At 39.1% G+C, this 18,606-nt stretch overlaps 1 protein-coding gene across 34 annotated transcripts in view; it reads right to left on the bottom strand.

Moving 5' to 3' along the window:
• The window catches only part of Khdrbs2 (KH RNA binding domain containing, signal transduction associated 2), a 570,923-nt gene that overhangs the window by 195,832 nt on the left and 356,485 nt on the right, over positions 1-18,606 (bottom strand). For all 34 annotated transcript variants that reach the window (XM_087205165.1, XM_021259405.2, XM_087205160.1 and 31 more), the window contains 2 exons: positions 8,396-8,523; positions 3,107-3,305 (listed from right to left, as the gene is read on the bottom strand). In XM_087205165.1, coding sequence (XP_087061291.1) covers positions 3,107-3,305; positions 8,396-8,523 — 327 coding nt within the window. The remainder of the gene's footprint in view (positions 1-3,106; positions 3,306-8,395; positions 8,524-18,606) is intronic.

Here is an 18,606-nt window from a genome sequence, read left to right as displayed (position 1 = left end):
CAGAAATTCACATCCTGCCAGGCTAGCAGTGCTGCAGACTTCCCTGTGACCAGAGCCTCCATTCAGTTTTAGTAAATGTGCTGCCGAAGTGAGCACAGACTCCTCTGTTGAGTAGCATCTCAAACTGAGCTTTCAACTTCTCCGTGGAACACTCTTCATGACAATAAGTGGCCCTTCAGTTTAACCCAGGTGTTCAGTCTAAAAACCCTCCTGTCATGAAACTTCCCCCAGAGCCACCTTTTGCTGTACTCTCTCTCACACATCTCACAGCTACCAGGTCTTAGTTACTTTTTTCGTTGCTAAGACAAAATACCCAACATCCAAAGTTAACGGAGGAAAGATTTATTTGGCTCACAGTTTATAGCAGTTTCAGTCCGTAATCAGCTGGATCCAAGGTAGGGAGGCATGGCAGGGAGGCATGGCAAAGGAGAAACAGTCCATGGCAGGCAGGTAGGTGAGAGCATAATAGCCTCTTTCTGTCCCTCATATTTTATGCAAGCTATCCTAGGGCGGGTGTAGCACTCACACCTTTAATCCTAGCCGGAACCATGCCAAACCAATCAGTGGACTGATTTAGTAATCACACCCTTGATCCCAGCACCACACACTCTAGATCCAGCCCCTCCGACTCCGCCCCCCTCCGCCTTGACTGCATGAGGCTTTGGCAGGACATCTGGACACAGCTGTAACTTAACCATCACCAAAGCCTGACCGATCATCCCTCAGAGCACTTAAGAGCCTGGCTAGCCACTTCTTACCCTGCTCAGCCATCATTCAGTTAGTAGAGGACAATGAAATTAGTTGGCTGCCTGTTTCTGCTGTGCCCACTTCCATTCTCACAGTCTATTCTCCACGAGGTAGGCAAAGCAAGCCTGCTACAATATGAGCCTGACCATGGCACTTTTCTGCTCAAATCCTGCGCTAAGCACTGTGAGTTAACCCGGTCCTTGGAACTTATTCACCACCTCTCCTCACTCATTCTGCTCCAGCTCTAGTCTCCTGTTTGCTGACCCCAAATATTTAAAGTGGTTTCCATTTCAGGCATTTCTAATTGGTGTTTCCTCTATTAGTGATGTTGTTTACAGAAGCAGCTGTTCAGCCTGGACTCTACTTCACTAGGCATTTACTGTCCTGACAGCTCCCACTTCAGACAGAGTCCAAGCCTGCTCAACTCCCTCCATCTCAGTCCTCAGCACCTGAATGCATGCTTCATTTATGTATGTTTTCTGTTTCCTCCTGCCAAGACTTAAGCCTACAAAAACCCACATTTGATCTGATATCTACACAATCAGTCTCCAGGACCTCGGAACAGAGCCAAGACACAGGGTCCATGTAACTGAGTGAATGAATAAGAAAGACTAAATACTTTAAAATGTGAATTAAAAAGTTCAGATTACATGACTTTAAGATTTTCTTTTTTCTAAGAAACATCCCTTTTGTTAGATTTCTGAATTAAGAATATAACCTTTTCACCCATGTTTGCGTAACACTTTTATGCTTTTGTGGTTAACTCTTATTTATGTTGTATTCCAGTGATTTGTTCACTAAAATTCTGTATTGTCAATCTTTTTGTCTTTCAAACTTCCATATATGTCATATAAATTATTTGATCAATAACAATGTTGACTTCTGTTACCCAAAACATTTTTCTCATTTTTAATTTTTATAAAAATGTTCTGTTTAAACTTGTACTTGGAGGACAAATACAAGTATTGCCCATAAGGTCAGTGGAGTCAAAAGAGTCCTCAGAGATTATAAATAGCCCACCTTCCTTTTGTTGATTTTTAATTCATTCATTTGACAAGTATTTATTTTGCAAATATGTCTCAGGCAAGAGGGGGCAGAGCCAGTGCTAGTTCCACTTATTTACAGGACAGAGTAAATTTTCTGCTTGAAATTATAATATTGTTTAAAGATTTAATATCTATGCCTGATATATAAAAGATACTGAATAGACACATTTCATCTGTGCCAGTAGCAGTGCAGTTTTGTAGTTAATTTTTCTTCACTCTTGCAGATTTCAGCAAATATTTCATGTTCCAGCAATAACAAGATCTCTAAAAACTAACATATACTGAGCACTGATATACTCTCAGTGGCTGTCAATTATGTTCACTTTTTATTAGGATTAAGTTTTGATTGGTTATTAGCCAGGCCATAAAACCTTTATGTTTGACTGTCCAGCATGACAGCATCTGACCTTGAGGAGCTTGTATTTATGGAGCAATAATCCACAGAGGACATTTAAGAAGACAGTGTGTTGTCAGTGGTTGATTGAAACAACACTTGGATCAGGAAATGGATACCGAATATTGACGTGGATAAAGGCAGAATAAGCCTCTCTTTAGGAAGATGATCTGGCTTACATCAATTTGATTTAGCATTTACAGTGGATTTACGATGATTACACGATCACATAAAGTAAAAGAAAACTCCCTTTTCAAGTTTCAGAGTCTGGTAAGAGAAATGGACACAAGGACTGGAATATTCTCCCTAGTGTAATACTGACCACCTAAAGTAAGGATCCAAGGGTGTTTGGACATATAATATGAATAAAGATTCCCTGGATGGGAAATGGGGGATACTTGGAGATGCTACATTTCTTCTGCTCATTCTAGACTTCTCAGTTCTGTGCTTATCCCATATCTTTCAAACAATAAAATAGTAAGTGTGACAGAGCAGTTATCCGGCCTGACATCATTACTAAAGTTTACATTTGTCATATGTTTCTGAGATTTATTCTCATCTTTGTCATGTCTTGGGAGATTTTTCAGAATATATGAAAATCACATTATGTTTATAATCATTTCTAATGTGAACCCTTCTAAATATAAGAAAACCTCAGGACAGACTGACATGAAAAAGGGAGCTATCAAAGTGGCATAAATAACAATGGCACCTGCAGTGAAAGCTTCCCTTAAAAGTTCTCGCATTAAAAAAAAATGTTCTCCTATAAACTTGCTGCTTGAATTCTGCTACAAATGACATTTGTTTTCCACAACAAGCATTACCTCCTGTATGCATGGCACAGGAATGTTTCCGAGGATTAGTTTCATAACCAGTCAATTTACCTCTTGCTCACAACCAGTTTCTCTGGGGTACTTACGTATTCTTCATAAGCCTCGTGGGCAGGAGGTGGGGGTGCCCTGTATCCGGGCACTGTTGGTGCCCCCCGAGCTCGAGGGGTAGGGACCCCTCTCGCTATGGGGGGCACTGGCAGAGCTCCACGGGTCACAGTGGTCCCTCGAGGGGTGAGGACACCTCGTCCAGGAGGTGGGGGAGGCGGAATGGCACCCCCGCGGCCCCTAGGAGAAAGGTCACATACAGATGACATAATTGAGGAGAGAAGAGCTTCAACAGATAAGATTCTCATCACAAAGCCTTCACGCAATGGAAGAGACCCAAATTTATGCTTCTGTCTGTGTGTATGGGCTTGCGTGATTTTAGTTAGATTATTTAAAATGTAAAGTGTTTGATCTTCATAGTAAAATGTATCCTGTAAATACTATGACTTATTCTCATGGAAAGCATACAAAGTTATCACTATTTTCTATTACATAACTACAAAGCCTAAGTAAAAGAAGAATCAGAAAACAATACCCACTTTGATTATATTCCAATTTGCCAAGAACAACCAAACCAGCATGTTCACTGTTGGATAAACAAGTCACTGGACCATCTAGACAGTGGGTTCACTATGCCCGCCTTTCCATGCTGGAGCTTACTGATAGTGGCATGCTATGTTGTCACTTAGAAAACAACCAGCTGTTTGCACATTGATAAAATGTGTAACTCTCACCATGATATCATCCTGCTTAATATAGTAGCTTACATCTGAGGTCACTTGCAATCACAATTCCATTGTTACTGATTTATAGCATGCAAGTAACCCCCGAGCTGGTGCAATCACACACATAATGCATTTTCATATGGTTACTATGGAGCTAGTGAAATACATTACTATTCCACAATAAAAGGAACAGATTGAATACTCTGGATTGCAGTTCTTGACACAAAAGTAACCTGCACTAAAAGCGTGAGATCAAATGGTTGCAGACTTTTATGGTATTCTGAGGCCTTTAGAAGGGTTGAGTGTTTGTCTGAAATCTTTGGGCAAATTCATGGTTATTTCACTTTTATTATATCTGAAAGGTTGGCCTCCAGAAAGCAGTGCTTTCAGCAGGAACACTAAAGCTTTGGGAAAATGATGATTGCTAGGATGTCAACAATCTTTCGGGCTGCACCCACATATGGGACGTAGGTTATGCGTTCTGCTATGAATAGCAGCCAGCTGGCTCTTTCTTGCTTGCAGAAAATGAACTTTTAGAAGTGAGGAGAAAGAATGCTGATAAAGCTTTTAGAATTTTTAAATAGATTATAGAGGTGCAGAATAGAAACTTTATCAGAGAACAGAGTGAGCTAATTTATGTAGAACAGTTTCCTAGACTTGAAGATACAGAAGAACCAGAAATCCAACACTGCTTCCTGTGCAAGAGCTCAGAATAAAGTGTTCTACACTAACATAATAGTGCGACGCAGATCTGCAAGAAGGATGTAAATACCAACTTCACCTACACTGGGTCTCCCAGCACCTATCTCTGTTCTCAAAAGCAAGACAAACAAGCAGCCGGCTTCTGCAATTCTGTCCTAACTGCCTGCTCAGTTTGGCATTTGAATACTCAGAAGTATCCAGGTTTTGGTAACATATAAGTCAATTAAAACATGGTTATACAAGTGAATAATTTAGTAAATATTTTAATTACCTAGGCCTGGAGTATATTTTTCTGATGGGTGAAATGCAGATTTCTGAATGCATAACAGTTCTTTCCACTGTAAATTTACATGAGGTTCATATCAAGTCTAATTTTTCATTTCATTCCTTCATCATCTGACACCCAGCCCAGCCCCAGGGACCTTTCTTCTGAGTCTTCTCCTGCACACCGCGTCCTTCCCAGGAACACTGACCCCGGGCTTGCTCCGGTTCAAGATTCACATCGCATAATTTAGAATGCTGTCTGGGGCTAAATCTGTATATTTAGAATTCTTTCCTTTATTTTTCTGACTTCTTCAAAGAACATTTTCTGTGCTAAGTCTTTGCCTTCTGTTCAGGCTTGAACCCGGAGTAATCAACCTGGTTCTTGCTTTCACCCCTGAGTGGAAACTGAGATCGCCCAGGTCCCTGTCTGCCTGCTTGCAACTCTCATCTGAAAGCAGCCTGTTTGGACTTTTATGGTTTTCCCCACACCTCCTCCTTCCTCTTTCTTATTCCTCAGTTCACTTCACTAGCTTCTATTCTTGGGATCCCTTTGGAATATGGGTGTTTCCAAGTTCTGTCTTTGATTTTCTTCCCTTCTCTGATGGATAACCCTGCAGTCTATCATTCTGACACTGGCTTTCACTCCATAACCACATGCTGTGCCCTGCCTTAGGCTTGTGGCATCAAAAAGTTCTATAACTTGCCTGAATATTAGAGTTACTTGAGGATCTTTTTAAAATTCCAAATTCCAGGCCATCCAATGACCTTAGCCTCTGGAAGCAGGAAGCCTCCTGACTCTAGAGTGCAGGCGAACTTGAAAACGACCAGCCTGCATGCATTTCTTAATTTAAATCTCTTGACAAGCTGGTCATGCAGCAGTTCTCAGTTACTATAGAAGTTGTAAAACAAGGTACACAGAGTACATGTCATATGTCCCAGGTGGCACAAGCAATACATAGAGCTTGGATAAATTGTAAGAATAATTATATTCTTCATTCAACTAGATCCTTCACCTAACCTTAGTTGATAATGACATCAGTCACTCACTGGGCTAGACACCAGAGCTACTTTTGTCTTGAGCCGCCTTCTTCTCCAACATCTAATTGGCAGTAATTGCTGTAAGTTTTAACTTCTAATCGGGCTCCCCTCTATACTCAAGGGCTGCTCATTTTGTGAGTCTTGGGTAATGGAGTTGTTTTTCACTGGCTTTTGTGCCATGAGCCAGTTTCTCTCTGTCCCTCTGCCTCTCTCCCAACTGCTCTAATTCTCATCACTCTGTTTCAGAAACAAACACTTACTCCTCACTTAAACTTCATCACTTCTGCGTTTTATTTCTCACTGTAGTAAACAAAAGCCTTTAAAAACTGCCCCTAATACTTCACTCTCCACTGCTTCCTCTCCCTGAGATCTGTAGTGATGATGTGTGTTAAAGGCATCTAATGTTTTCATTCTTCAATTATGTAAAATAAACTATCATTATAATTTGTAGATGTAATGCTTTGTTTGATTTGCATTATTATTGGAAGATTAGATAGTTATGAGAGGTATGTTTCCTGGGATGTAAATTACTTTAATTAAATATATTGTTAACACATTATTGAAGTTTTAGAATACTGTAGGTATCATTTTTGAATGAAATATGACTGAATAAATAGAATAATAGTTTCATAAATATGTACAAATTAGCATCCATTGATTCATATTTTCCAAAGGTTTCTCATCAATATGATTTTGTTTTATGAAGCTATTTATTTATTCATTTCTATTTGTAGATACATTTTACCATGTTGTTTGAATTAGAAGACAACAGAGGTCTGCTCAATTTAGTTTCATTAATGCTACTGTAACTACTGATACCAATACAGAATTGAAAGTGAGGTTTAATCTTTAATGTTAACTTTCTTTTCTTTTTATCTGATCTTTATAATATATGGGATATTAAAAAACAAAAGATTTCAATCAAAATTTTCATCTAAAAGGATATTTGAAAAATCTAAATAATGCACTGTTCTTTAACCAATTATTAAACAAATTAAAATTTTTGAATAAAGCTCTACTGAAATTAAAATTTTATATAGGCCACAAAATTTTGATTATATTAAAGAATATATGAAACAAAAATCTATGATTGTATCTATAGGATGATTTTAAATAGCGAAACAAGTAAATACAGTATCTTTTAAAGGATTCCAATTTCAAGGAATACAGAAGAAATGTGGGCTTGCTTTAGGCATCCTAAATATACAGTTACGTTACATGATGTTGAGCTCCTAAAATTGGCATTTCTGAGCTACAGAAGGGGCCATTTCCTATGGTTTATTTCACATGATTAAATTCCTTTAAGATGGCTTGTGATGACATCATTTCACAATCTATCAAAATGAGCTTTTATAGAACTGGTCAGGTCTCATATAAAAGTATTACATCATATGACATTAATTCTTACCAATAAAGAAAGGATGCTAGATACCATCACAGAACTCTATTTTTAATTTTCAGAAATAAAAATATAAAAATAAAGCTCTAGAATACTTTTAGCAGTTCTTACTTTAGTTAAATCTAATTTCTAGAATTGCCACACTTTATACAGTTAGTTTTATCTTTGATATCTTACCTGGAAATTAATTATTCTGAACCTATCTCTGACAATTGTGGAACTTTCTAAAATATTTATGATTTAACTGTTGAAATTAGTGATATTTTGATAGTGGTGGCTGAAAATATTTGGGCTATAACTTGAGATATAAATTAAATCTGCAGAGTGTCTTAGTTTCTCGAGATAATTTCTATCCCATATGTGAAATGTTACGCTAGATCTGCATCCTTTAGAGATGCAAAGGCCAACAGTAATACAGAACAAGTGAGTCAACATTCTGTCTGAAGGCTATGAATGTTATTTATTTTGTTCTAACTTTTTGCAAACCGATGCTTTCTTTTGAAAGCTGGACAAATTCATAATCCTACAAAACAAATTCTAACAGAGAAAGGTTCCAATGTAGCTTCAAAGTGAACGAAATCAAATAAGATTCACTCTGACCACTGAGGGTCAAATGCATCTGCACTCTATATACCTTTGCTATCTGAAGTGTAGGAAGTGCACCAGTTTTCTCAGCTGGTGATGTGTATCTTACTTACATCTGTTTATCTGCCTCCACCTTCGCAGAGTATAAATATGTTCAAAGGAATTTTCGGACATAGGTAACATGGATAGTTTTCCCTTCCTGCAGGTTCCTGGTGGAAGGAGAGGAACATTTGTGTATCTATTTATCCTAACCCTGGGGATGAACAGGAGAGTGGAGTCTCAGGCCCACTTCCTCACTTTGGAAGGCTGGTTGCTAAGAACTCAGATTGGGGATTCCAGAGTCAGGCTGCCTGTATGATCTTAATGAAAATCCCATACACCTCTTGTACCTAAGTTTCTCTCTCATAAATGGTAGTTACTCCTAGTAAAGCACGTGGAGAGTTTATATAGGTGAACCTGTTATGTGCTGCGAGGGATTCATTGTCATTGTTTCAGGTGTGGCGGTGGCCTTGTGGCTGATGCTTTGATTCCTAGTTGTGATCCTGACATATAGCAGGACAGCAGATGCCCATCATCGCCCTTTGCTGCTGATTCCTTTAAAGTGGGAACCAAGGTACCTTGAAGGAGCTGTGGGAGCTATTCTGATCCCTCTGCCTCTGATCCCTCTACCACGACCAGAGTCCTCCGAGCCATTCAAGTAAGACAATTCACGTAGCTGCTCCTGACGAATTTCATCATTGTAGTCCTAGAAGAAAAAAATGATCCGAGGAGTTAAAAAGGGACATGAAGTTCTTAGAGGTAAAAACAAAAACCTTACATAATAAGAAAATAAATTTTTCATTTTTGCATCTTGTGTGAAAAAATTCAGCTGATACACACAAGAAGGTATATATACTTTGAATTTCTACATATAGAGAAATTGACATTGTTTCTTTCATCAAGGAAATACTCTATAGTCATCAGATTAGATTTTCTGAAGTATCACTTAAGGTGTTAGCTAAAAAGGGAAGGTCACAAAATAGAACAAGAATTTGGAATGCCCTTTGGTCACGGGGATTATTAGCAAATAACATCATTTGGATGAATACATGTAGATTATGAATGAATGTAGGATTTTCAAATAGCTCCCTATGCATAAACCAAAAAGGGAAAATTTCAAGGCCCAATGCTGATGCTGAGCATGTATTAAAATTATAAAAATGTATAATAATATCACCCAACTTCAGGCAAGTGGGAAACTAGGATCCTGCCAAAGAGCCCATCACGCAGCACTTACAAACAAGGGTTCTGTGTGTGTTTCAGAATGGGGCTCATGGAACTGGATAGCAACAGCAGAAAGGAAATTTCTTAATAACAACCAGCAATTCAGTCACAATTGAAGAGGCTGTCTTCACACTTCATCAGTGTAGAGCTACGTGAGTCATTTTAACTGTGCCAAAGAGAGGCTCTGAGTCATTACAAATGAAGGCTACCTTTAACAGAGAATGGGCCGGGGATGTAGCTCAGAGGCACTGCACTAGGTATTGAGTTTGATTCCTGGTACCGAAAACAAAAACTAAGAAAAAGTGCCAGTCATGTCTGTTTCTCCTTTTGCACACACACACACACACACACACACACACACACACTTCCTTGGTATAACATTACAAAATTGAGTTGCTATTTGTTTTAATAGTAATCTGATCTATTATTCCTCTTTAAACCTATGTTTAACTGAAATCAGTCCAGGAGATTTTCTAACGGTGGCCAGAGGTCAAGGAATTGAGAGTAGAAATATTTGCAGAGGGTAGGCCTACCGAATGTTATTTGAAGCCAAGTTGAGGATGAAAAGTCATGTATCATCTACCATGAGCAAGGCCCATTTAGTTCCACAGGTACCGCATGGATATATCACAGTAGTAAAATGAAGATCATGCACAAACACACGTTCCTCCTTGGAAACTGGTGGGGATACGTCCACTTGCAAAAATTTCTTTTTTTTTTCTTTTTTTTTGGTACCAGGGATTGAACTCGGGTCCTTGGGCTTGCGCAGCAGGCAGTGAAACCACTGAGCTAAATCCCCAGCCCCCACCTGCAAAAATTTCTAATGTTAACTTTGTGCTGCAGAAATGCCCTTGATCATAAGCACAACTGAGCATCACTCCAAAGCAGTCATTTTCTTCTATTTAACCTGTTGCTTTCATGTTTATCCTCTTCAGCACCTGATTATAGTGATAATAGGCTCAACACGGCTGACAAAAGAGACATTAGAAATTATAATTCCTAACGAGTCATGTATTATTCAATTTCTACCTCCTAATTTTCACATTCAAGCCGCAACTACACTGAAGAGTTAACATATATATTATTTCATTGGGATCAGGAATGTAACAAATTGCTACTACTGAGTGAATTGACTAGCTGCCATCATCAACAGAAACATCAATCCCATAAATCTCATATAATATTACTGACTTTAAAGGAAGTATTTGCAGCTTCTTCTCTGAGGAATACACTTATTCACTCAGTTCTTAAGAATTATAAAAAGAAACAGATTGACAGTGTTGGTAATGATGAAGCCGTGAGAAAGTTAAACAAATTGCATATGCATTCATTGCATATTAAAATGTAATTTAAGGTATAAATATTTTATACCTGAAGTAGAAAGTATTAGGGTGGAGAGGCAGTCTCCTTCATTATATAATCATAAAACAGATGAAAGACGAAGAAAAATAAAAAGAAGAAGATAGGAAGGAGAGGAGGAAGAGAATAGAAAGAGCAATGTACTAAGGGGATGGGGTGAAACAGTGATTCCCAGTTGGTTTAGGGCTTCCTGCTTCCATACAGCTCCCACTACACAGACTCTGGACTGGCCATGTGATTTGTCTTAGCTCACAAGATAATTAAAAGAAAAATGACAAAGAAGAGCCTGGAAAAGTGCTTGCATATAGGTATTTGTGCTTTCTTGTCACCAGGTGAAGAAGTCCAAGCTAGCTTCATGGACTAAAGAGATCATGTGAGAGGGACTGTGGTCACCTGGCCCTCCCTACCACTGCATCTGAGTCCCCACACAGGGGAGTGAGGACATTCTAGGCCATCCTGTCCCAGTCTAGATACTAGAGACAGAAAAATCACCTAGTAAACTCCAGAACCAGGAGAAGTCAATAAAATGGGTGCTCCAAGCCACTATGTGTGGTGGTAGTTTGTTTTGAGCAAAATCTACCAAACTCAGAGGGAAACAGAGAAGTCAGCGTGCAGCAGGAGACACACACTGCAGATGCAAAGTTGATCAGTCTGTCCCCACCCTGTACAGAAGGGGCACACATGGTGCTTGTGTTCCCTGGAACACGTGCAGCTGTAGTGGGAAGTCAACATAAGTGAATACCATAGCCTAGGATCATAACATTGAGTTGTCCATTGAATCTCTTTGTTCCATGCTTGCCAACACAACTGCACTGGAATTCACCTCCTAGATTGCAATCTGTCAGCATGGAGAGATTCTGTCACTCTTATTCATACGAATATTTGACACTGAATATTGTTACTCTTTGATATAAGCAAAATCACTACTGTTAATAATCAAATTTCTTACCAGCTTAGCAGAAAACACTCTGCTTTAATGAATTATCTTCCAAACTATGGTGGTCAAAACAATGTAGATTAGCACTGCAGGTTCAAATGACCGAAAAACTCAATTGTTTGCTCTGAAATCTTAGTGCTCCCAAGACCATGCTGCCCAAGAACTTCTCTTGGCTGACAACCAAAAGTGTTTGGGTGCCAAAATAGGTCCTTTCCCAGAAACATGGCCTGCTGTATACTTCACAGCTCTGTTATGGCCCTGCTGAATCACCTTTTAACTGCACTGTGTGTCCTACAGGGTCCCACCTCTTTCCGTTGGGCTGACACTGAAGTGGGAGGGCTCTCGGGCCTTCCTTCACTCCCTCAATCTTTGTCCCAAGAACATTTTCCTCTACACCCATTTTGGCATCTGCTCTTGGGAAGCCTCAAATTAACAAAGAGAGTGGTGACAAAATCAATTTCCCATGATCAAAAAGCTGAGGGCTTTGGTAAACCCATTCATGCTCATGCTGGTGGGCCCTGTTCCAGGCAGCACACCTCATACTATGATTAAATTGGTCCACTTGCCACATTCTACTGAAAGTGGTTTTTAGATAGGCTGAGTATTAAACCGATTACCAAAAGAAATAATCCGTATTTCTAAGAAAAAAAGTGTAAGTTGCCCAACTATTTTCCAACTCTTCACTTAATAATATTAAGGACTAGTGAAGGTGGGCAGACACACAGCATATTTTGAGGTGGGGATGAGGATAGTCTGGTGGGCACAGGGGACAGTGGCAATGATGCAAAAGCTAATGTCTGCACATCTGCGATGTGTAGGAAAGACCCGGTGTACTAGGAAGTGTCCTGAATTTTAATTGTATTTTCTCTGTAATGTCCAAAAACTTTTCTATTTTGCAACTAAAATAATTTTTTCAGATTTATTATGTGACATATCAACAAATCTATCCATTATATTCTTTGTACGTTCCTTTTACCCAGGGAAAAATAACTTTACTGCGGGAAACAATCTCTATGAAATTCATGCCTCTTTCCTTTTTTCCGCCCTGACCAAGCCCTCCTTCTGTGATGGCATGCGATATAAATGGTGCACACACAGCTCAGAGCACACAGGTGTTTGGACATTCCTAGAAAGAACTTACGCTCACAGTTTGCATGATTAATGTATATGCATAATTTCTCGGTTGCTTACACTCCTGTCCATCTGCTACGCTGGCGTTTTGCCCAAATACAAATTGGGAAGATTATTTCACATGCATGTGGATGCCAGCTAATGACAGGTCCAGACAGGGTACCTGGGAGCACAGCGAGAGAGTTTTCTTGCCAGTTCCCTTCTGCTGAGACTCTAGGGCCACTGGGGCCACATATTTAAAGCTGTGATTGAAGTACTGGTAATGAGAGACTCAGCTTTGCCAATACCAGCATGGCTGGACGACATCAGAGAAAAATGAAATACAGTGTGCAATCCTCCTGAGACATGACAAAGATGCCTCAATCCCTACAGTTAGGTTAGGGCACCTTAACCAGAGTAATAAACCAGAAAGTCTCCAGCCTGTGCCAGCACCTGACTGGTAACTGAGTTGGAGTGGGTAGGAAAAGGGAACTGCTTCAGAATATAGCTAGTGCTGTACTAGGTAGTACTAAGTACTAGGGGAGAACTTAGCAGAGCAGTTTAGGCTCAGAGCCAAGAGAGGGTTAAATAGCCAAGACTCAGGACCAGAAGAAGTATCATGAACAAAATGTGGTTAATGAAGACTCAATTAAGATTTATTTTTTTTTCCCATTAAGTTTATTGGTACATTTTCGGTATAAAATACAGTTACATTCATCATTGGGATCTTGTACCTTTACATGAGTATCTTGGTTCTTATTTTTTTTTCCCTTCCCTTTCTCTCCCTTCACCCCCTCCACCCTTCCCTATTTGAAAAGACCTTGTTTCCATTTTTTTTCCTCTTTTCATATTTTTTCCTTTCCCTTTTTTCCCTTCCTCTACCCCTCCCAATTCCCCTGCTCTTTTAGACCTTTTCTTCCTGTTATACAATATCAGTTATACATTTTTTAAATTACAATATTAAGATCTAGGAGACATTACCACAGATTTTACAGAATTTAAAAGGATATAGAAAGCATATTTCAAAAATCTGTTTTGAAATAAATTTGACAACTTCTAAGAAGTACCTTGGAAGATAAATTAATGAAACTAACTCTGGAGGAAATATAAAATTTGGATAGCACCTATTAAAGAAAGTATATTCCTAGTTTGAAAACCTACCTATATGACAACAGAAGGCTCATAAACATTTTAATTGATAAATTATATCAAACAATTAAAGCAGAAAAAAAAAAACACTTCTCCCCTCATTTTAGGAACTCATCATTGTGTTAATCCTAAAACTGGATAAAGATAATAGAAGAAAAAAGTATGAACATAGATAGAAATTTGTTTAGCAAAACAAACTATTGGAAGTCAGATCTGGCAGGATGTAGAAAGTGGTTTTGTTATAGGGATGGCAGTTGTTGGTTCAGCATTGGAAGATCCACCCCCAAAAGTCATCATTTAAAGAGAGGAAAGGAAAAAGCCATATGATCCTGTCACTAGTTGGAGAAAAAGTATTGGACTAAATTCTACAGCTGTTCATGGTAAAAGCTATGAGGAGCCTAGAAGTAGAACAGAAACTTCTCAACGGATTGAAGACATGTACTCCATACTTCCAGTGAGAATGCCTTATATGAGTGGAGAAGATACAATGCTTTCTCCTTAAGGTGGGGAACAAGGGAAGATATGCTTACTCTTTATCTGTCCATTAAACTTTGAAACCTAGTCCCCACCAAAACAGTCTGGCAATAAAATGACACAACTAGGATAGGATTGGCATGGCAGAAGCAAAATCTTTATATGTGGATGAAATGATCATCTACAGAGAAAATACTAAGAAATCTCTAGGAGCCCCTAGAACTTGTACTTGAATTTAGCAGGATTAGAAAACACAAGGTATATATAAAAATTCAGGTCTGTGTATACTTCCTATAAATGAAGAATTGGATATCGAAATTTAAAAGTTATGTAGGAGTACAAAGGACATAGAAAAGTTAAAATCAAAAACAAAAAACAAAAACAGTGTTGTAAGACGTTTAGTACCTAATTTTAAGACTTCTTCTAAAGCTACAGTAATCAAGGAGTTTTGGTGTAAGGAAAGACATATAGGTCATTTGAATAAAACAGAGAATCTAGAAATAGAACCACACATATATGGTCCACTGAGTTTTGAAAGATTATTTAACATTAGCATTTTATAGAATATAAACTCGATTCAAGAGCCAAGGAAGAGATAGTGTCTTCAGCAAATGGCACTAGAACACCTGGTATCCATATATAAAAAATTAACCTCAGCCCTTTTTGTCCATACATGAAAATAACTTGAAGGGATATATGAACCTAAATAAGAAAGCCTAAAAGTATAAAACTTTAAGAAGAAATTATAAGGGAAAATATTTATGAATTCAGGGTAGGCAAGAACTACCTAGAATACAAAAACCTGATGTATAAAAGAAAAAATTTGATAAATGGGATTCCATCAAAATTTAGAACTTTAAATAACATCATTAAAATGAAAAGTAGTCCTTAAACAGACCATATTTACAATACATATAACCTATGACCAGAATATATAAAGAACTCTTACAGCTCATTAATAGACAACCCAATTAAAATGTAGACATAAGAAGATGATAAATAGCCAGTATAGCACAAGGAATGGTGTGGAACTCTAGAATCAGAAAAATACTAGTCAGTACAATAATAAGATTGAATTATACACTCATTAGGGAGATGAAGTTAAAAGTTTTAAAAGCTTTGTCAGGACTTTTTCTTTTTGTTGGATTCTCCCCCTTTGTGTTTAACTTGTCACGCCCAATGGATTCATTCTGCTGGGTTTCCTGGGGTTGTGATCCTCATTGTCTTTTCCTAGGGTATTGTCTAAAATTTTTTTGAGTGCTGGTTTGGTATTCATGAAGTTCCTGAGGTGCCCTTTGTCATGAAAGTATCTTATTTCTCCATCTATTTTGAAAGATAGTTCTGCAGGGTACATCAATCTGGGTTGGAGGCTGTTTTCCTTTAGGGCTTGAAATACATCACTCCAAGCTCTTCTTGCCTTGAGGGTTTGTATTGAGAAGTCTGCTGATTCTGATGGGCTTTCCTTTGTATGTGATTTGTTTCTTTTCTCTCACTGCTTGTAGAATTTTATTCTTCTGTTGGATTTCTGGAATCCTAACTATTATATGCCTATGTGTAGATTTTTTTGATTAAGGTTAGCTGGAGTCCTATATGTCTCACTTACCTGTATGTCAAGTTCTTTTTCCCTCCTTGGAAAGTTTTGTGCCATCACTTCTGTGAACAGTTTTTTTATGTCATCTGCACTCTCTCCTCTTTCTTCATTGACTCCAATCAGTCTTATGTTATTCTTCTTTGCATCATCTAGCAGCTGCTGGATTGATTTCTCATGTTCTCTTACAATTTTAAAGCAATTTTTCTTTTCCTCCTCACTGATTGCAATCTTATCTTCTATATGTGAAATTCTATTTTCACATTGGTTCATTCTGCTGCACAGACTTTCAATGGAGTTTTTAGTCTCTTGGAAATCTGTTTGCATCTGTTTTATGGATTCCATTTGTTTCCTATGTTGAGATTCCATCATGTTTCTCAGATCCTCTATTTTTTTATCTGTGTCCTCTCTAGATTTATTAATCATGTCTTGCACCATGAGCAAAATCTTTGCTGTTATCTGAATAATTATTTCTGATTTCATTTTTCCTAGATCCTCTTTCGTTGCCAGTTCAGAGGGTCCAGGTGATTGAGTGTCACATTGTTCCTTCTCGTTTCCCTTTGGGGTTGCTGTAGGTGATCCAGAAGTCTGTTTTTGAGAATTATTTACGTGTCTTCTCATTTCCATGGGAGGGGGTGCTTCTGGTGCCCACGCAGCTCACCTTCTCTGCCCTAGGAGCTTGGGATGGCAGTGGGGGAGCTTCCTTCCGGGTGCTGGGACCAGCTGAGCTTCTCTCTCCTAGGAGCCTGGGATGGAGGTGGGGAGCTTCCTTCCAGGTGCTGGGACTGGCTGAGCTTCTCTCTCAATTAAGATTTATTAAGAATCTGATTGGGGAATGACTCTGCATAACGTTTATATAAAGATTGTATGAAACTTATTTATCCTAGGAGGTTGAATACTACAAAATAGAAGTGTTGTGGACTTTATATCTTCATGTGCTAGTGATGATAATTTCTATTACTGAAAATTTTTTTCTCTTTTTCCCTGTCATTATTAAAATTGCTTGCTCTGGAAAAATTATTAGAGAATAAAATAATCTGATTGGATGTGGATACTTTGCATTATGCTTGTAAGGGCTTACTTTCTTCTGCTGTGTTGATTTCCTTAAACGCTGGTCACTGGCATATGAAACCAAGTATCCAAATGAACCCTATGCTGTTGCCTTCATAGCAGAGGTAGAGCTCTAAGTAGGGAAGACCCAGATTCTTGGTTCCATCGGGCCCGAGGCAGAGTCACTGGGAAAACTGTGTCTGTCAAATGAAGGGGGAAAGGACGTTTGTCTGCTGCAAACTTTCCCCAAGCCCATGTATAGCTTTCCTCCAGAGCATCAGTCAGCAAGTCCATCATCTTTCCATCCCCTTGAGACCAACATTCTCAACAGGGGCCAGAATTAGTCACAGTTGGCACACTGTAGACCACTGACTGCAAGTAATTGCTGGAAGTCAGCAGCCACAGAATTCACCTCTTCACTAGAATTCTTGTTTGGCCTCAGATCTCCTTCCTTATTCAATCCTGAATCCTCCAAAACAACCACAACACCTGCTTTCTTAGAATCACTCCCCAATCAGGTCCTCTAAGACCATGCAGCCTCTCTACCAAGCTGCTTATGCTTGTCGAATCCTTACTACAAGAGCATGGTATCGAGAGCTGGCACCCAGGCCCTTCTGTCTCTCCAGCAGCTTCCCTATTCATTGTTAAAGTTCACTGCACAAATCCTGATTCCAAGAAAGTGACTGCATAATTGTTCCACAAAGACCACGATCCAAGCCCACCTGCAAGATTCCTGTGCTCTGTGACTAAAGCCACACTTGGACTCTTTTTCATCCAAGTGAGAGGAGCGGGAAGAGGCAGAGATCTGCTCGAGGAACTTTAGTTGTCCTTATTTCCAAATACTGCACAAAACATATTGAGATGCTATCCATGACACTCCAGTCCAGGGCCTAAAGGTAGGATTCTGATATACAATGTACAAGGAAAAAAGGTAAAGTGTTACATTTAAAAAAATTTTAAAGTAAAGACATATTGCCATCAATCCCCCTGAAAATATTCCTCCCCGCTTCAAACACACTCATCCTGTCATTCCTCTTACTCTCTAAAGCAGTTCTGGAAGTCCTCTTCCATGTCTTTCCAAGGTGTGTTCAAAACTCGGTGCTACTGCTGAGTGCCTTCCAGAGGAAAGGCGGCTTGTGAAACGCTACACTGTGTCCTTTTCACCATGTCCCTCGCATATGACATCCAGTGATTTCTGACTCTTCCCCAAAGAGGTCATTCTCCAAAGGACCACAAAAGGTAAATGCTCTGAGTCAAGTCAGAGCATGGAGGTAACTGGGATGGCTCAACTGAAGATGCTCCCACAAGAGAACTTCCACAACTGCTTCAGAAAGTGGCAGGAAAGATGTGGGAAGTGTGTACAAAGATAGGGGAAGTGTTTTGAGGGCAGTAATGGCAATGTGACTCTTACTGTAACGATTTTATAAAATTTCACTGTAGTTTTGACCAAACCTCTAAAGATTAGAGTATAGAACAGGCTCATACTAATAACCATCACTGTGAACAAAAGCAGGGTTTCCACGGAACCCAGGTGAAAGTCAGGGAGACAATGGGACTCATCCTTTTCTTTTGATGAAATACAGTATTAAATATATTAGTATCAACATACAGCAAATAAACAAACATGTCTGTTTACGTATAGTGTGTCCTTGGCACTGAGAGAATGATAACTAAAGAAGTGCTCACTGAACTAGTATTCTGGTGAGAGGAAGCACTGAACACAGAAAACAAAGCAGTAAGAAACCGGTTTGCAGTTGTAACATTGTGGAGAAGCAAGTGTGCAGCCTGGGGGCTGGGACTCAGCTGTGTCCTTCCTGAAGGGGTCGTGTGCAACCCAGACCTGCACTTGGGTTGTGCTGCAGGCTCTGGACTGCTGGACTTTCATGCAGGTGGAAGGG

Source organism: Heterocephalus glaber, unplaced genomic scaffold (assembly GCF_053883595.1).
Source record: "Heterocephalus glaber isolate CG9 unplaced genomic scaffold, H.glaber_assembly_v1.0 deba00000594, whole genome shotgun sequence".
Taxonomy (NCBI): Eukaryota; Metazoa; Chordata; class Mammalia; order Rodentia; family Bathyergidae; genus Heterocephalus; species Heterocephalus glaber.
The sequence above is the reverse complement of the archived record's forward strand: the minus strand, read 5'-3'. Positions and strand labels throughout refer to the sequence as shown.